This window comes from Pyrus communis, chromosome 10 (genome assembly GCF_041283825.1).
Source record: "Pyrus communis isolate YQ-2024b chromosome 10, ASM4128382v1, whole genome shotgun sequence".
NCBI lineage: Eukaryota > Viridiplantae > Streptophyta > Magnoliopsida > Rosales > Rosaceae > Pyrus > Pyrus communis.
The window spans coordinates 1,254,575-1,273,662 of NC_142574.1; the positions used below are offsets into that span (position 1 = coordinate 1,254,575).

The 19,088-nt window shown below is 34.9% G+C and overlaps 3 protein-coding genes across 10 annotated transcripts; 1 reads left to right on the plus strand and 2 right to left on the minus strand.

The window, feature by feature from the left end:
• Positions 1-1,313: 1,313 nt before the first annotated feature.
• On the minus strand, positions 1,314-6,812 carry LOC137729909 (GDP-mannose transporter GONST1). Of its 2 annotated transcripts, XM_088678432.1 has the most exons (10): positions 6,436-6,691; positions 6,312-6,336; positions 5,815-6,189; positions 5,564-5,703; positions 5,038-5,167; positions 4,248-4,346; positions 3,410-3,564; positions 2,461-2,577; positions 1,797-1,894; positions 1,314-1,684 (listed from the first exon to the last, which is right to left on the minus strand). In XM_088678432.1, the coding sequence occupies exons 3-10, from the start codon at positions 6,031-6,033 to the stop codon at positions 1,632-1,634; spliced, it is 1,011 nt and encodes a 336-aa protein (XP_088534558.1). In that variant the 5' UTR covers positions 6,034-6,189; positions 6,312-6,336; positions 6,436-6,691; the 3' UTR covers positions 1,314-1,631. The 2 variants fall into 2 exon arrangements, with proteins under 2 accessions (XP_088534558.1, XP_068325062.2); XM_068468961.2 differs by lacking the exon at positions 6,312-6,336 and having other exon boundaries at positions 6,436-6,812.
• Positions 6,813-7,984: 1,172 nt separating this feature from the next.
• Positions 7,985-12,503, minus strand: ABCI10 (ABC transporter family protein). 7 transcript variants are annotated; one of them, XR_011067994.2, is made up of 8 exons: positions 12,303-12,482; positions 11,136-11,348; positions 10,824-10,995; positions 10,567-10,653; positions 9,904-10,029; positions 9,689-9,811; positions 8,372-8,659; positions 7,985-8,185 (listed from the first exon to the last, which is right to left on the minus strand). XR_011067994.2 is itself a non-coding variant. In XM_088678673.1 (7 exons), exons 2-7 carry the CDS (start codon positions 11,207-11,209, stop codon positions 8,450-8,452), a joined length of 792 nt encoding a protein of 263 aa, XP_088534799.1. In that variant the 5' UTR covers positions 11,210-11,348; positions 12,261-12,503; the 3' UTR covers positions 7,985-8,449. The 7 variants fall into 7 exon arrangements, 3 of the variants coding, with proteins under 3 accessions (XP_088534799.1, XP_068324438.2, XP_088534798.1); XR_015952706.1 differs by having other exon boundaries at positions 11,136-11,514; XR_015952707.1 differs by having other exon boundaries at positions 11,136-11,514; positions 12,261-12,420.
• Positions 12,504-14,175: 1,672 nt separating this feature from the next.
• On the plus strand, positions 14,176-18,908 carry LOC148693325 (protein LAZ1 homolog 1-like). Its single transcript, XM_088677568.1, has 9 exons — positions 14,176-14,308; positions 15,345-15,669; positions 15,779-15,835; positions 16,815-16,923; positions 17,154-17,338; positions 17,437-17,525; positions 17,815-18,070; positions 18,210-18,216; positions 18,690-18,908. Exons 2-9 carry the CDS (start codon positions 15,454-15,456, stop codon positions 18,764-18,766), a joined length of 996 nt encoding a protein of 331 aa, XP_088533694.1. The 5' UTR covers positions 14,176-14,308; positions 15,345-15,453; the 3' UTR covers positions 18,767-18,908.
• Positions 18,909-19,088: the final 180 nt, after the last annotated feature.

The following is a 19,088-nucleotide window of genomic DNA, read 5'->3' on the forward strand; positions in this document are numbered from 1 at the left end:
AAAACGCAAGTAAATCTTGAAAAAGCACTTGAAGTACTTCATGAAAGAAGTACATAATTAGGGTTTCTTTCAAGAAGCATTTGTTCTGAAAAAATACTTGAAGTGTTTTCTGGAAGAAGTAGATAACTGGTGTTTCTTTTAGGAAACATTTCAAGTGCTTTTGGAATTCAAAACATTTTTTCTAAAAGCGTTTTTAGTCATTTTAAAAGCACTTCAAAATTAACCCAAACTCCAAAAGTGGTAGTGAGGTGAACCCTATGCATTTGAATTTTTTTTTTTGTGCGCATGAAGTACCGGTTTTAGACATAACTGCATCAATTATAAAATTAGTCTCTCTAAAAATGTACTTAAAGTATAAGTGGCGGTTTGCTCTCATGATTAATTAGGATATTTCTCTTCAATTTATTGTATTCCACATTCAAAATGCTCTCGCTTTCTTTGGTGTACAATGTTGTAAAATATCGTTCGTAATAGAAAAAATGAACCTTTTTTTTTGTTGAATGAAAATAAAAATGTATTTAATAGGAATATTTTGAATTGGCTTTTCTGGGAATGTATTAGAGGGAAAAGTAATCAGTGTACACAATTGTATTCTGATTATGACATTTAATTACTACAATATTATCCGACAATTGCACTTTGACTTTGATTCGTTGCTGCAGTATAATTGGACTTTATATATAATCATCTAGTTACGCATAATTAATCATGCAACTTAGTTTATTAGAAAATGAAAACCATGTGAACTTACTTAGCTGCTAAAAGTCTTCAGGTTACATGGACATCTCAGTTTGTCCTCGTTACAAAATAAAAATTGATCGGATTCATTTGGCATAGTGTTGACGCGTTTTAATGTACTTTTTTTTGGCAGCAAAGTCAAGTTCAAGTTTTTAACTAGACTCTCACTTAGCCAACTTACGTAACTTATTTAGAACGTTGTTGTGCTCGCTTTTCTACATTCAAGTTTGATTTCTTCCTATAATTGAGATGAAATTAGTCTAAAATATGACTTCTATAAGAAAAACATAATGAAAAGAAAAAACAAGACGTGAGTGATTTCAGCTGTGCTCATTAACTCTTTTTTTGTTTTTTTTTTTTATCAAGATGTGCCTATTAACTCTTTATTTTACCCCTTACCGTAAATATTAGAAAACGAACTTTTAATCTAATGGTGCAAGCATTGAGCATTCATCTTTAACCAATTGTGCTTGGGTTCAGACTCTCGTCCTCCCCTTAGTATAGCTTCGAACACTTACATCGCTTGTAATAAGAATGGTACTATTTTCTTCTTGAGGAGCTAATTTATTTCCTGATTTAGCAAAAGATGTTTCTATAGAAAAGATTAGCAAGGGTGATATAGAAGCATGAGTTACGGTACAAAAGAATGAGTGGTGATGTATTCCTTTTGGTACAATACAACATATCCAGATGGCCTGATGAAGTCGAATGGAAGTTTTCCGACGGGCAAAATCTTCCTCACTCCTTTCTCCGTCACTTCACGAGACTCCATGAGAATCTACAAATGGTTTCCCACAATTGAAGAATGAGATATTAAAGCAGCCGGATGCAGCCTTCACCCAGTAAAAACTAGACCGTCATTAGATAATCCAAACAAGTTACAATGTTCCGGGTTAAGCTCTCTCCCGCATTTTGGCTCTAGCGAAAAATACTCCGGCCACGAGACCTACAAATTGAAAGAAAAATTCATGGTGGGTGATGCTACAAAACTCAAGCTTGCATTTGCAAAGTTGTATGGTACATCATATTCTTCTTCCGGTTTAATGGAGAGAACTTACCAAAGAAAATGCTAGCAGCGTTCTCTAAACTGGTCGGCACTTTGAAGAGTAGAATACCAGCAACTGATAGAGGGATCTTATTCAACGAGCCAACAAGGCTGCAGATATAGAGCAGTGATTAGAGCTGTCCAGTTAAATGGATCACGAACACCACATGATTGGAAATAAGCATAGCAATGTAATCATGCTAAACCAATTGGACGGTATAACACAAACTAACAAGGTAATGTTTTCACATACAAAAACTGGGATCGTCTTAATTGACTTCCAAGTCTTGAGTTGTTTTCTTATTTTATTTTTATTTTTTAATTTTTTTGAAAAACCGATTTCCAAGTTCTTATTAGTTATTACATAAATGGAAAGTCGAGAAGCAACCGGAGAAACTGACAAAGTGAAACACAAGAATCCTATGATCATCTAAACTACATAAATCACGAATATAAGCTATCAGCTGGCCCGATTATGTTGTGTAACAAAATTATTCAGCCTGGAAAAGGGGATATCAAATTTATCGCCCGGTCTTCTAAAGTTTATTTTAAGCAATAAATAGTTAATTTGAAAGTTAAGAATGAGGTATCCAGCTTTAAGTTGAGTCATCAAAGTCTCACTCAAACCAGGTAGCAACAACATATATCATATTATGTATCGGCTACATTCATCTTACCTGTATGTGGTGGCACCTGTTTGATGAAGAAACCACATAGACGTGAAGCTGATTGCAAGGCCCAAAAAGCCACTTAGCGTCATTACCAACCAGAAGGTTGGAGACCTCAAAAGTGGTCTGCATTTTGATTCAACCTTTCATTAGATTCCATAGGATAAAAGAAAAGGAAAATTTATAAGAAAAACAAAGTGAAACGCAACCCTAACATTTCCTCCTTTCTGTTTATCTTTTGACAAGTAAACAAGGTCCTAACTCCTAGGACATCCCACAATGTGATTCTAGACCTAACTCACAGCTAAAACAGTTTGCAACTTTGCATACACATTATTAGCTAGTAATTGCAGTTTCAGGCAGAAAACAAATAACATAGTAAACCAACAATGAAAAAACAAAACTTGGGAGACGTTGGAGTACTTCATGCATACTTTTCAAGGATTATATCATACGTTAGAGGAAGTGGTGTCAATCTGGAATGCTTCAAACTTTACAAATATTTCAGAAGGGAAAGAGGAAAAGGAACGGGCATTACTGTCAAACGACACCCATAAAATAGTAGTTGCAAGATTTCGGTCCATGCCTCTCATCTAGATTCTAATTTGATCATCAATATGACAAAATCTAAAGAGGATGTGAGTTTGTGTAAGTCATTCCTTTCCACTAGATGATTCACACTAGACTTTCTACTGTAGTTGTTTCCATACTTCTATATATCTCCAGAAACTTCCAAAGTTAACTACAATGACCAAAATGACCTCAAATAAGAGAAAAAGTGCTTTGATAATCCTCCCCCACATTGAACTATGAAATATGCCTAAACTTACAACAGGAAACATATCATTTAGACTCTAAACGTCCCATCTTTATCATCAAAACTTTCTTACATCAATATAGCACGGTAGAAAGAGTGGTGGTAAACGTGGGGAAACAGTACCAGAAATAGAATACTCACGTTGTAAAGAGATAATCAACCTCTCTAAAAACAAAAATAAGGAGAATCCCCAAAGGCAGAGAAAGCGTGTTATTTAGCAAGACCATTGAAAACTCATTCAGCTTTCCAGATTTTGTGACAAGCTTTGCTGTATCCATGACCCTACGTAGGGTCAGCTGTCAAAATAAAATAATAATTAGCTTTATTCAACAATTAAAACATAAACCAAGTTAATCAATAGCCAGTAGACGGAGTCACAGATCATGAAAATACAAGCAAGCACTTATATTTCAGATCCAAGCTGAGGGCCCATTTCTGACATCTTGTTGATTTTTCACTATAAAGTAAAAATCTTATCAACTCAATAATAGAAGGGGTACAAAATCTCTGACATATAAGAAACTGAGTTGTATTAGACCTAACCAAAAGACCAGAAAAAAAGGATACTGTTTTGCCACCTGATAAGCATGATTTGTATCGTCTATAATTAGTTTTGGAAAGTACTGCCTTTCTTTCACTGAGGAATTGCATAACTAGTAATGGCCACAATTAACAATTAAAGACTTGTTTTCATAGATTTGAAAAGAATCCTCATCAAGGAATATCTAAAACCAAATTATGATGTAGCTTCCTAATTCATATTCTCAAATAAAAGAAATTAGGTAAATCATTTTTATTGCCAAAATCTTCCTCACAAAGGAAAGGGTCTAATTACATGAAGTTCTGATATGAAACAATTTAAAATTCTTATTTCAAAGTATACAAAAATAGGGGGGAGGGGAACGGATCATGGAAGGAGGTGGAATAAAGACTATACACAGAATGACATTCTAAAATGTACAGAACAGATAGAACTCACAGAATACGACGCAGTCAAGATACAATTCATAAATTGCCATGCATAGCCGATGGCATGGAAAGACAGATCAGTGGCCCCTCCAGAAATTGCTGAAATTATCTGCAAATGTTAGATTCAAAACAATATCATCAAATGAAAACTCACAAAATATGTTATTTACGAAACCCAAGAATACTATTAGGTTGGTGAAAATTGGTCTTGGAAATCAAGGACAATAAATCTATGAGCATGCAACCATGTATGCAAATGCACTTACACAACATCATCAGCTTACCCGACAGGACATAATGCATCAAAGATGTAAGTGTTGCCAGAAGAGTCCTATAAGTTAATATTTTCATCAATTCAACAGAGTATTGGCCTAATGACTTTGGCTTGGTTTCATCAAAATCAGAACTTCAACAATTAACTAACCCACGAATGCAATCTGATTTGGCCTTTTCAATTCTTATATTCATTGCCAAGCTCCAAACCAAAGAAAAAGACAAGAATTTTTTATGATAATAATTTTGAAGAACAGATTTTTTTTACCTAAACATCATTTTGTTCTTAGCATCAATCTGACAAATTAAGATGTGCACACGAACTTTCAAAAAATAAGAACAAAAGGGAAAATGATGAGGCAAATAACAACACTAAAAGGGAAGACTGGACAAGAATTCTCAGGTAAAAGCAACGAGCCATTAATTACAAGACAAAAGAGTAAGTTGATTTTTTGTTTTACATCCCGATTGAAACATTCATCAACAAGTGAATCTCTCATACTGACATTCTGACTTATTGAACGTACCATTAGAAAAAGAGCAGCCCATACTCTGCCGTCGTGGTGCTTCTGGAATAGATACATTTCACCAACCGCAGTTATCACATTGGTAACATTCTTTAGGACTGTGACCATCGCCACATTGATGTACTTCAAGCTGCAAACGTGAATTTAACTAAACTGAGAAAAGCAAGAGGGCATGAATTTTTAATGGTCATACACCAACAACAGATACACCCTAGTGCCCCTACGTAAGGGGGTCTAACCAGACGAGCAACACACTTCTTGTAGAATAGAAACAATGCACTAAATACTTAATACAATGTGGAGAAAAAAGACAACTCTAGGTCTGCGGGAATTAAAGACCCATGAACACTATCATAAATTGTAATTTTCTTAAAGAATTATGGAAACTTCAACTCAAGATTCATACAAGATTTTATGTAACAAGAATATGAGCATAAGTATCACAAACCTAGATAGACTGCTTGTCAAGTGTTGTTTAATAATATATCAAGATGAACTTAAATAGAACACACTTCCTACTTCATACCTAAACATGCTTGTAATGAGCATCCCAACGAATATAACATTCACAGGCAACCAGACCTTAACCAATCTCCATGTTAGTGGCTCTGTTGATATGATGCCCGTAAAATTCAACACAGAAACTATTATAACCGAGACTAGGTTCTGCATCCACATGAGCAACATGAGATAGTTAAATCTCAACAACTATTTATTCGATCAAATAAAGTTGAGTAAAACACTCTTTTTATGCAAATGCAATAACCATCGTGTTACCTGGTACAGCATCAAAGAAATTCCAGCATCAAAGTCGTAGCTTGAGAGGACAAATTTGTTAACTAATATCATACTGCAGGAGGATAGGCAATATGCAAGGCCAGACAACAAGGCCTGATTATGTATTTTAACCACCTTATTACCCCTTGTTGCTTTATCTCCATCTTTTTGCAAGTTTCCACCTTCCAAATCGGTATCATTCTTTTCAAAAGAACTCATTGCAAATACAAACCTATATAAAAACTGGTAACTACTTCTCAATCCAATACCGAATTCGAGTGACAAAAGAGGTCACTTTCCCAACTTCAGATAACTATATACTTTGCTGATCGGATGAACAGATGGAAAATTCCCAAAACTTTGTAGAAAAATCACCTGAAAAATTATCGAAATCGAATATTAAGAAGAGTAAAGAGGAGAAATCCCTAGAACCCTAAAACCCAATATTTAATCAGAGTTGTAAAATCATAATTAAGCAAAATCTAAACCTCAAGTACCCAAATTAAGCCAATAATCCACCAACTGCAGCAAATTAACAACTCAAATTAAGCTAAACCTCAACATAACAGAGCTCTCAGTACTGGGTAGGAAAAAAAAACGGCGGAGCTAAAGAAAAAGCACCTCTTTCAGCCACCGTGAAGCATCTCTACGCGACCACCATGATGCAGTACAGAGAAAGCTCGAGCTTGTCCTCCTTCTTCTGCTTCTTCAGCTTAAATTAGGAGATGGAGGAGTGCGAATTGCCAAACAGTGACGGATGAAGGTGGTCGTTGGAGTTGGAGGTCCAACCGAGGAGGGAGGCGTCAATGCTGACATGAAAATCCAAGACTGAAAATTTTGACTGGAAATGGAGGAGATTCTTACGCGTATTTTTCATAATTATTTTTATTTATCCATTGATAATTTAATAATGCAGCTCTAATCTAAGGACTCTAATTACGGCTTTTTTGTTGTTCTCATTTGTCGCATTAGATATTTTTATTCTGTTTCCCTCGCTACCTAATCATCCTTCTTCTAGAAAAATTGGTTACACTTACAAATAAATAAGAGTATGCATATAATAAATAAATATATATATATATATAAAATAAAAAAACTTCTATTAATGCTTTTTGTTAAAAAGAACGATTGGTGGTTTCGCCTCAACAGTCCACTCTTCTGGATTGGAAAGACCATCGTGTGACTCACCAGAGCCAGAAATCGAACTAAGGCGTGCATTATGAAATATAAGTTTAGAATTTGTCCCAACCACTATGCCATTTTGTAATGGTTAAAATATTGTATTAATTTTTAAACATGTTACATCATGCTAGGCAATTTTAATCATTATCCGTGAGATTTGAAATTAGATATAATTGAAATTTTATATAGAAAAATAGTTAGCATCTCTTGAAATCACTCTTTTATTCTTAACTTGGTAGTAGTGCTAAACGTGTTACATCATGGTATAATTTTAATCATTATCCTTGAGATTTGAATTTAAATATAACAACAACAAAGTCTTTTCTCACTTATGAGATCGACTATATGAATCTTAAAACGTCAATGTGTTCGATTTTAAATTTAAATATAATTGAAAAATCATATAGAAAAATAATTAGCATCTCTTGAAAAATATATTTGACATCACTATTGGAATGTAGACATAAATCAAATTTGTCCTCCAAAACGTTTTTCATTTATCTTTAGTAAAAGGAAAACACTTTATTCATAGTTTTACAACTCTAGAAACTGAATCAAATTGTACGTAACAAGCCAATAATTAAACTCATTAGGGGAGATATGAACCAACAAAAGATGCATCATTCACGGGCTATTTTAGCATTTAAAAAGTGAAGCATGTTGGGCAATCATCCAAAGTCTGGTGGAGGCTCACCCAACCAAATTTGGCAGCCTTCAACTAAAATATTGGAATGCTCTCTGTTCAGCAACGAGCAAAGTTCTTTTTGAATTACTATTGGTGGATGTCCAAACCAAAACTTCGACATCGAAAAGGACACGAGCGTAACACCTCGGGCGAAATATGCTAGCGTCAGTCGCGTGTAGGCATGACGCTAACCAATCCATTGATGATTGCAGGTCCTCAACAAATCCCGCACTTGTCAAGGGATGTGCCATGAGTCTGATTTAGCACTTGATTCCACACACTGACCATCAAAGTAAAACTTGATGCAGCAAAATAGGCTTAAATTACAAATGATCCAAGCGTAACATATGTCGAGCGTTCTTTATATGCAAATAATGCCAGTTTTACATAGTTATGTTACATACAAATAAAATAGGTGCGCAGCCTTCTCAGACTCCGGAAAACCTGCCAAACGCAGAATCAGCAGTGTTGGTTTGCTCACAAATGCCTCTTCCCTCATCATTCCTGTAACATACATTACATAAACGACATGATCCCCTCTCCGCAGAAGAAAAAGAATAGAAACAAAATGATCTAGCCAGAGAACTAGGTTGATATAATGGCTTTTTATCACCAATCCACCTAAAAACTATTGGCCCTGTTAATTTAGCACACGATATATGGATATATCAATTGCATCAACTTTGGTACCTGAACAACGGCATCGGTCATCAATGCAGTCCCTAGAGTCAGACTTGTTAGTTTTTCTGCAAAGAGTGGGATGATCTTTCAAGAATTGATTTCCTTGATATAAGCTGATTGCCTGGTCTTAATGAAATCCATAATGTCTGCTGCATTGCCATGCATTTTAACTCTCCCATCTTCCATATAGACAGCACCATCAGCATACTCAAGTTCCTCGAGACGATGGGTGACCCATAAAGCAGTAACATCTCCAGAACTATCCAAACAGTTCCTAACAGCTTTGATCACCCCAATCTGGTTATAAAAGCCAAAACTTAATAACAGTGAAGTAAGGTGAAACAAAGAAATGGAATTTAGTTTTGTCCAGAAAGTGTTTATTTCGCCTAGATACTATCTCAGAAACTCACACTCAGTATATGGAACTGGGAATAAGATGACTGATAACGGAAGTTAAATAGTAGATAATAAAAGCCATATGAAGGTATCCAATTGACTCTACAAGCAGTAGCTTATTGTCTGATTATGACCTTAAGCACCGTAATATGGAGATCGCTAAACCAAGACCAGATTACAATAAGCCATGTCCTACCATCTGCCTTTGTGGTGGCTGTGTGTAAGCTATATGCTCATGAATTCACATTTAAGTTCTTTGGTCCATTTGGATGGAAGGATTTAAACTGAGAGATCTGAATTCGAGATTTTAGTTCAATTTTCTTTGTTGAAGGTTAGAAATACTAATTTCTTGTGTTAATAAAGTTCTCATGTAAATTGATTAAGAGAAGAAGAGATTTCAAATGCTCAAGAAAAACTTGTTATTTCAAATCCCTCCATTTCTTAAATGATCAAATTTTTATGTAAATTTTATCAAAATAGAAATCAAAATTTTCAAAGTCCAAATTCACCGTTTTGCTTCACTTATGCTTCCCTCTTTAAATTACTTCTTTTCTATCTCCTCTCTACGAAACCCCGAAAGTTCTGGTTAGAGAAATAGATTTTCCTATCCCTCATGAAGATACACCAGTAATGGAGTTGTTCTCATGATTAATTTCAGGGGGCCGGAAATAGAGAAGACAATTTGTACAAAATCTACAAAAGCACTCATGATTTTAAATTTTTCCTCTTCACAGAAGATTCCTGACATTTTCTTAGTCTAAAGAATTAAATGGGAGTAATGTTATCTTGCCAAACTTATGTTGCAAGCAGAATGCTTATGTTGACCTACAAATCTGGACCACACATTTTGGCAAAAATCAACCCGATCAATGGTCCAACATAGTTTGGCAAGAAAACATTTCCCATTTGGATAGATGGTAGAAAAAGTACCTGATCATTTTCATCCAAAAATGTTGTCAGCTCATCCAATAACAGAACTTTACATGCTTCCGCTAAAGCACCAGCAATGGCAACCCTTTGCTTCTGGCCACCACTGAGAGTCTGAACTGACCTCTAATGTGACAAGAGATAAAGTTGTGAACTTCTTGCCAAAATATTTGGTAGATGTTGTAGAAATATGTTAACTCATATTGTTTCTACGTTACCTGCATGAACTTCGACATGCTGACAGCATTCAAAGCTTTTGACACTCTCGATTTGACTTCATCAGGGGTCAGGTTAAACTTACCAAGGCCAAATGCTACATCTGCTTCAACTGTAGGCATCACTACCTGCAACATGAAAAGATTCTGACATTGGATATTCGCACAGACACCAGTAGTTATGTCCATAACCTTTACAGTAGTGAGATACCGTTAAAACTTGTTTTAGTATTCAATTCAACCTAAAATTTTCTTATTTTCTTGTCAATATCCCAGTCTCACTCAACATAGAGCTCTCACAGGCCAATCCACAGTTTGAAGTTATATAAGAATAGGCCTCCTAAGGAATTCATCTTCAAATCAAAATTATCAGTCAGGACTCCTCTTTCTAATGGGACAATCGACTCCTATCTTGATCGGTTTAGCGTCGCAGTAAACATCCTCTAACCTTGACGACCAAAAACCATGCCTGACAATCTTGAAACCTAAGCAGATATCCAACACTACAATTTCATTCTCTCACATTTCAAAATCAAACTTCTGTACTGTTTTCTTTCTTGAAGCTCTCTACAACTCGAGAACATAATTTTTTTGATTTTGAAGTCACAAAGCCAGCAAAGTGAAACTAAAATTTAAAGCATAGAATCCATAATGATAATAATGAACCTGATGATCAGGATTTTGAAAAACAAAACTCCTAGGCCTCTTCACATGCACACTTCCAATTGTTGGATTCAAGAGACCAGCCAAAATCTGCAAATTTCAGAACAATATAGAAGAAATGAACTATTATTCCTTTTTTTAATTCCATATTGAGAACCAAAATTTTAGCATACAAACTTAAAGGAACCATGAGAAACAACATCAAACCAAATAACAAATATCCTTCAAGAAAGAAAAAGTATGCCGGGAATTTTATATACCTTCAAGAGGGTAGATTTCCCGCACCCGTTGGGTCCAAGAAGCATCCAAAACTGCCCTGAAGGTATGCGAAGAGAGCAATCTCTAAGAATTGGTAATGTTTTACCTTGCCTCGTCGCAACCGAGTAGCTCAGGTTGCGACCTTCAATAGCAATGCTCTCAGTTACATTGGTCCTGAATAGACGGAGGGACACATACACATAAGAAATTTACCAAACTGAATTAACTTCAACAAGCAAAACAGGTATTGGAAAATAGTGCATAAAAGATGTTTGAAGAAAGTTCCAGCTGAAAAGATATCGTGTTGTATGAACCTGGTGCGAGGAGTGGAATACAGAGGAGAGACAAAAGGCTTAGAGGGATGCATGAGTATTGAGGGATTCATCATTTTACGACTTCAAGAGGTTCGTGCCTGAGGTAGAAGAGCTAGGAGGGCGCTGCTCTTGTCTGTGTGAGTGATACTAGCTTCAGTTGCTAGCACAGGCACGGGAATAGTCTATGGCTTCTCATTTCTCCTCTCTTACAAGCTGCGTAACCAACTAGAGTGTAAGGGTGAAAATCGTTTTGCAGGTAGAATTAAAGTCAAAGAAAAAAAATAGGAAAAGACTGCAAAGAGAACTGTGACACTGGTATATTCTGTGTTTGGAAATCCTTTGTTCGTTGGGAGAATTTGAGACGTGCATTTTCTGTTGCCTATGAGAATACAAGGTAACAAGAAAATGAGTCGGTTGTTCTACCACAAACGGGATTAGTGATTGTAAACACAAAATGTTAATGCTTAGTCTTGAAACTTATTCTACATGACAAGTATATGTTGTCTTTGTTGAAAGGGTGCATTTTCACTCACCACCCTCAGGTGATGGTAATGCTCACCACCCTACTTATTACTATTGGACGAGTTCAAATTTTGAGATTTGTGTCTATCCACTATACAAATCTTGAAATTTAAACTCATCCAATCCAATGGAAATAAATAGGGGATTGAGCATTACTATCACTTGAGGGTCTTGAGAAAAAATATTTCCTTGTTGAGATGTAAAAGTGGCTTAATTTTGACTTCTGATATAGACAAGGAGTGTAAAATTTGTAATATAATCTGAAAATTGGAAAGGGAACTAAGAACAAAGTAGTGCCATTTACTTGTAAGAAGCTGCATTTTCAACGACTAAATTTCAAATGGTTATGCAAGGCTTTCTTGTTTTTGTTTCTCTTATTTAGTTTTCTTTTAGTTTAGGACATGTACGATTGCAAAGGGTAAATCGAATAAGAAGAAGAGGAAGGAGATTGAAATCCCTAAAACCCAATACTTAATTAGAGTTGTAAAGCGTAATCAAGCCAAATCTAAACCTCAACTATCTAAATTGAACTGATATTCCAATAACCCAGCAAATTAACACCAACAAATCAAAAGGAATCAACAATGGCAGAGCATTCGGTACCGAGTAGGAAACCAAAAAACGGCGGAGCAAATGAAATATCACCTCCTTCCGCCACTGTGAAGCATGAGCCACTTCTTCTTCTTCAGCTTAGAGACAGAGTGCCAAACAGTGACAGATGAAGGTGTTCTATGGCTCTTGCGTTTTTATTTTATTTTGCACTGACAGATGAACTAAGGTCTTCTAACTTTTCATGAGGATTTCGGATTTCGGATTTCGGATTTCGTTATCCTGATTGTTCTTCATGTCAGAAATTATTTAAAATTTAAAATTTAAAATTAAATATAAATAATACTTATCAAAAATTAATTCGCATAATATACGATAAACGATCATGATTATGGAATTTCCGAAACCCTCAGAAAAAGAATCCAACGAAGATCATTTTCCCTAATCTAAATCCTATTTTAATTTTCAGTTTTTTATTTATTTATCTAAACTACGTCCTATTTATTTATTTAGATCTTATTCTAATCATCTAATTAAAATTGAATGTAAATAAAAGGATGTAGTTATTATTAGAATTGAAAATTAAAATTGAAGAGAGTAAGAGAGAACCTAGGAGTGAGGAGAGAGGGAGAAAGGTTGTTTGTTATTTTTTATTTTTTAAAATTAGAGATGATAAAATTACATGTAGGTAAGGTTTAAAAAAAAACAACAAAATTTTGTTTTGTGAAATTACGTTACAGTCTTTTAACATTTTTGTTGTAATAGAAGACAAAGATATATTCTCACCCTCATTTGATTAGTAAAGAAAGTTTCATTAATGTAGTTTTAGATATTATGTTTATTTGGGAAATAATAGTAGGTAGAGAAATAAGATTTTAGTTTTTAAACTTTTTACAGTGGGAGTAATTATATGTAGGTAGAAAAATAGGACTGCAATATTTTTACTCACCTACTTTAGAGTAATAAGCAAAAATACACAAATAGAAAAAAAAAATGATGAATTATAATCCCATACATTTTTCCCACTTATTTAGACTAAACATCTGTTTTTTATTACAAAATTTAATTAAGATACTTTGATTAATTGTCAACTCAACAAATAATTTGCTACAAGATAAAAATTTTAAATTCGTGACTTTATTAGAATTTAACTAATTCTTCGTTATCGTTTAAAAGGTAATTTTTTACTTATTATTTTTATATTTAATTAGTCTCTTATTTAAAAAATGGCAATAATACTTCTATAAGAAAACTTTACTAATTTGTTAAAAATTTACGTATAGGTATATAAAAAGTATATTTAAGACTTATGACATATTTGAAAGTAGACATATCGACCTTTAAAACATTTAGGTTTAAAAAGTATAAAAAAAATAAAACGTAACAAAAATGTAAATGTATCATAAATTAAGGGTACCAATATTTTAGAAAATGTTTAATTAAATTCTTAAAAAAAAGATATTTAATTAACGAAATTGAACACGAGCCACATATATCAAAACGCAAACAAAAAAGAGTTGTGCTATCCATACACCTTTTTTTTACTTCTTACATACCTTTTGTAATTTATGTTCGTTGATCTTTTTCAATTCATTCGATCCGACAGTAAAAAACTTAAAAAGCATAGAAAAAGTAAAAATGGGTACGTGAATATCACATCCCACAGAAAAATGTCTTGAACCGAGGCAGTGTAGAACTGACGTGGAAACCGGGAGTGAGATCTTGCCACGTGCACTTGCTTGCGTGGAAATAAAGTTACCCTGTCCTAATTCGACGTCATCCATCTAAAACCACAGCCAATGAGCTTTCTCGTAGGACGACAACCCGAAAGCCGCACGATCATACGCCACTGCCAGATGTAACGCTGCCACGGTCAGATGTAAATCCGTCGCAAAAATTTAGGTCACTGCCCTGTGAAGCTTAGTCGTGTTTCTTTATTTAATATTAAATTAAAAATAAAAAATTAATTCTACGATGGTCTTCCCCAACCAGCCGAAGCAAAAGGGAAAACGTCTTCTTTCCGGACGAATTATAATTTTCCTTGCGATTTTCGCGGAAAGTAATTTCACTGTCAAATTTTCCCGGGAAAATCCCAAGCACAGGTTCGTATGCAATCCCACCTATCAGTTTCCTTTTCAGACATCTTTTCTATTCCTTTTTTCGTCTTCATGAATTATGACTGTTTCTGGTCCGTATTCAATTCTTTCGCAAACGGTTAAGATTTTTCTCTGTGATGGAAGTTTTAGGGTTTATCCTTTGATTTTTTAGTGACGAATGTGAATTAATTGCTGTTGCTTTTTGAATTCTGCTTCTGGAAGTTAGAGGTTTTGGTGATGGAAATAAATTTGTTGCTAAATTTGTCCGGCTGCTAAGAAAATAAAGAAAAATAATTCTTATTTTTTGTACTAGAATGTTTTAATTTCATAGTCAATGGCAGATTAGTAGAATGTGTTACACTAGATAGGAAATAATATTTAATGGTTATTATTTGATACTGATTAGTGTACTAATCACTGTGTTTTGTGTCGATTTTATGTGTATTAGAGATCTGGTACTGTGTATTAATGATACAAATTATGACTTCTGTAAGCGTTGATAAGGTGCAAGGTTTGTACTTTAAGCTTTGTAATTTTGGTGCAAGCGTTGATGACAACTAGGAATGGGCATTCGGTTGGTTGGATGAACCTGAACAGCTGAATCCAACCCGGATTAAACGCTGGTAGACAGACACTGGTTGTATTTGGGAAAAAGAGTTATATTTGTTTTTAACCCAAACTAAATGTTGGCAGATAGACGGGTTGAGGAACTCCAACCCTAGGACAACCCGCAGATATCATGCCTTTTGAAGCAAGCTATAGACTTTTGAATGTAGTGATTTGAAACTTATGAGTTCCTGACATTTATCTTGTTTGGTTTTGCATGTTGCTTGTAATGAAGAGTTATGTTGATGGAAGTCATTTAAGTGCATCTTTTGCTTTGATCACGGTATTATGTTGGAATTAGTATTATACATCTCTGTATGTTTCACCGGAAATATCACGATTTAAAAGATCGGTATCCGTTATGATATTTGTTTTCTGACTGTTAAATAGTAGTGCTTGTACTTTTTACATTAATTAAAATGTTCCATTCTTGCAGATTTTCGTTTTCCCTGGATGCTTCTTCCTTATGTTCTCAAAGCCTAACCAAAATTATAAGGCACGTTCATTGGCTCAAGTTTAACCATATATTTTGAGACTCTAACTCAATGGGATGGAGGGGAATTTTATGTTCTTCCTTTTTCTTTATATCCCTAGTTGAGTCCTCGAGCAGATTAGGAGAAATGTGGTCACTCAACCTTGGTGCTGAATCATCAGCAGCTTTCAGCTGGCCAATCCTCAGTGCTAGCATTTTCGTACTTGTTGCTCTCTTTCTCTCCATGTACCTTATCTTCGAGCATTTAGCTGCATATAATCAGCCAGAGGTCTAATCTTTGTATTCCTCCTGAGAAATTTTATATTGCTTCTGTGTTTGAAGATAACTTTGATTCATCTTTTGTGACAATGTTTTCTTTTCCGTTTATCTATTTTCAGGAGCAGAAGTTTCTGATTGGTCTCATTTTGATGGTTCCTGTTTATGCATTGGAATCGGTATGACTGTACTTTTTGCTATCACTTTCTTCAGTTGTATGCTAGTTTTTCGCAATATTCTATATAAGTATAATTATTTATATTGCTACAAATCAACCTTTATATTAATATATTCAGAACAATTTGAGTTTTGTTGGGGGTGATGAAGTGCTTTTAGTTTACTGAGAATACGCATACTGTTCAAGGGTAGTTAAAAATGAAGGCATACCCTTATCAATTAGTTAGAAAATAGTTACAAATTTAGTATGTAACGGAATAACAGTTCGTGGAATTCTTTTCAAGGAAAATACGCTTGGCACTAGAGGTGTGACATAGTTATTATTATAGATATGGAGCTCAAATGAATGCACATTCCTTTGGAATGTGTACTGGATTGAGTATTGGCAGGATCTTATTTGGAAGGCTACAACTTCAAATGGATGTATTGGAAGAAGTTGTGTTTGCTTGTGTGTTATGAAAGAAAAATTGTAGTGTGCCAGATATGTTGATAAGTATAGGGATTCAATTGCAACATATTAGTTAGCTAATACCAACCTGTTCAAATGATAGAAAACAGAATTGAGATGTATTTCATGTCTTGTGCAAGATTATACTATTACCTCATTCGTAGAAGAGAGAGGGGGGGGGGGGGGGATTTTTGTTACTTGTTAAAACTGGAGATAATTTCGCAAAGTTTCTTAGAGGCAGGAATCGCCTTTTGACTGCAAATCCTAGAGTTATGACAGGCATAATATTTCTTCATAATTGGTCCTTTGTCTTCAATTCTTAAAGATATTCAATTTGCGAAGTCTGCTCTAGTTGTTGGAATTCTAATTGTTGGAAACTGTATTACAAAAGTAATATGTCGACATACAGTTGGTCTTTTTTCTTGGTATCTGTCTGCTTTTAGTCTTTGAGGTATCCAAATTGCTATTTTAATTAGTATTTACCATTTTGTGGATTAATTAGCTGTTGTGGGTATTTATGCTGTTTGCTGCAGTTTTTGTCACTGTTGGACTCAAATGCGGCCTTCAACTGCGAAGCAATTCGGGACTGCTATGAGGCTTTTGCACTATATTGTTTTGAGAGATACCTGATAGCCTGCTTAGGTATGTAACCGAAATGTGAATGCTGATTCCTCTGTGATTATTAATAATGAGATTAATCAGTATCTTTTTTCCTTAGGACTATTCTTTGCTCAGCGCACATTAATGAAACGTTATATGTTGATAAGTAATCTTCCTAGTGATGAGAAAATAACCAAGTTTTTTTAACATGTATAATAATGTAAACCTGAAATAATTTACCTCCTTGTGGACATACATTTTTGTATGTGAAGGTGGTGAAGAGAGGACAATTGAATTTATGGAGAGTAAGAGCGTAGTTGATTCGAGCACACCTCTTTTGAAAGAAGCTTATGCTTATGGAGTTGTAGAGCATCCTTTCCCACTGAATTGCCTCATAGGAGACTGGCCTCTTGGCTCCACATTCTACCATGCTGTGAAAGTTGGCATCGTTCAGTATGTATGTACTCATTTTCCTGTTGAAAATTTATTTAAATTATTTGATTTCCTTGAAATTTTTCAGCCTTATTTGGTCATATTGAAACATTATTTTTCCAGATGATAGTGAAATTGATCTGCGCTTTGCTAGCAATGATTCTCGAGACTTGTGGTGTTTATGGAGAAGGGAAATTTGACTGGAGATATGGGTAAGATATTTGTTTCTGTTTTATTTAGGTCTAAAATCTTGTTTGTCTGACCTTTACTAGTCGACAATTATTCCATGTCTTCTTAGATGACAGGTTGAGTATGCCTTATGTATTGATGCTTGATCCATACATGCGCACACTTCCACATACTTTCTTGAGCACATAAATGTTTGCACATGCTTAGGATGATTCACAACAGTGATTTTTGTACAATGTTTTTTGTAGTGTTGCACTTGTTTCTCTTGTAATGCTCATATACACTGTTCTGAATTATTTTGTTTGCTTGCAGCTATCCGTACTTGGCAGTTGTTCTGAATTTTAGTCAGACATGGGCCCTATATTGCCTTGTACAGTTTTACTCTGTCATTAAAGACAAATTACAACCCATTAAACCCTTGGCGAAGTTTCTGACTTTCAAGTCAATTGTGTTCTTGACATGGTGGCAAGGTGTCGCTGTTGCATTTCTTTTCTCTATGGGTGCCTTCAAAGGGTCATTGGCTCAGGAGCTGAAAACTCGGATACAAGACTACATCATATGCATAGAGGTGCGTAATGAGAATGACTAACGACTAACCATTCAAGTGTGCTGTTGAATTGTATTACGTCCAATGTTGCAGGGCTTGAAGACCTAACATGTCCTTAACATTTGACATATTGATGATTGAATTGAATTTGTTCTGAAAGGAAGTAGGTTGGTTAATGAGTTGGACTAGTGTTTTGGATGGTCAGAAGAAACCCAGGATCTCATTGGAGATCAAGTTTATTCTAGATGGGTTGTTCTAATTTATTGTATTATTACTCAGGTTCGACTTTGAATTGTAATCGTACCATGTTTTATAAAGGAAAACAATGGAAAGTCACTCTCCTTGCTACTGTTAGTGTAAGCCACTGAAGTTCTTTAAAGAACTAGAGAAACAAAGGGTATCTTTCATAGTAAGATATAAAGAGTATCTTGTATTTAAACCCTATATTTATTTGCGTATAGAGCCCTAAGCCCTAATTAAATAATTTATGACCTTCATGCATATAATAGTTTATGATACATGAGCCGAGCATTCTGAATAGGTCCTTCATGTACCTGTTTGTTGTAATTTTTTATTGATGTTCAATAGATAGAAGCTTTTAGCAAATAAGATCCTGAATGATTTCAAACTTGTTAAACAGATGGGTGTTGCTGCTGTAGTCCACCTGTATGTGTTTCCAGCTGTACCTTACAAACGTGGAGAAAGATGTGTTCGTAATGTTGCTGTGATGACTGACTATGCCTCACTGGGAGCACCTCCTGATCCAGAAGAGGTGCGTGATTGTGAAAGAACAACCAGAATGCATCTGGCAGTAGCACGGCATGATGACAGAGAAAAGCGGCTGAATTTCCCCCAGAGTGTTCGTGATGTGATTTTTGGAAGTGGAGAAATTGTGAGTAGTTAATCCTAACAGTGCATGCTTTTTCTCTGTTTCATTTAAAACTCTTTTCTCGAATCAATGGTCACTCTGCTGTTCTAATTTGTTGTTTCAGATCGTTGATGACATGAAGTATACAGTTTCCCATGTGGTAGAACCAGT

Excerpts from the sequence above, each read along its gene's own strand:
- LOC148693325 (XM_088677568.1), top strand. The coding sequence starts at position 15,454 with ATGGGATGGAGGGGAATTTTATGTTCTTCCTTTTTCTTTATATCCCTA. Across the intron at positions 15,670-15,778 it reads CTGCATATAATCAGCCAGAG|GAGCAGAAGTTTCTGATTGG; the intron begins GTCTAATCTTTG and ends ATCTATTTTCAG. Across the intron at positions 16,924-17,153 it reads ATACCTGATAGCCTGCTTAG|GTGGTGAAGAGAGGACAATT; the intron begins GTATGTAACCGA and ends TTGTATGTGAAG.
- ABCI10 (XM_088678673.1), bottom strand. The coding sequence starts at position 11,209 with ATGATGAATCCCTCAATACTCATGCATCCCTCTAAGCCTTTTGTCTCT. Across the intron at positions 10,996-11,135 it reads TATTCCACTCCTCGCACCAG|GACCAATGTAACTGAGAGCA; the intron begins GTTCATACAACA and ends CCGTCTATTCAG. Across the intron at positions 10,654-10,823 it reads GGAAATCTACCCTCTTGAAG|ATTTTGGCTGGTCTCTTGAA; the intron begins GTATATAAAATT and ends TGAAATTTGCAG.
- LOC137729909 (XM_068468961.2), bottom strand. The coding sequence starts at position 6,033 with ATGAGTTCTTTTGAAAAGAATGATACCGATTTGGAAGGTGGAAACTTG. Across the intron at positions 5,168-5,563 it reads CTCATTACAAGCATGTTTAG|CTTGAAGTACATCAATGTGG; the intron begins GTATGAAGTAGG and ends TCACGTTTGCAG. Across the intron at positions 4,347-5,037 it reads GGGCTGCTCTTTTTCTAATG|ATAATTTCAGCAATTTCTGG; the intron begins GTACGTTCAATA and ends TAACATTTGCAG.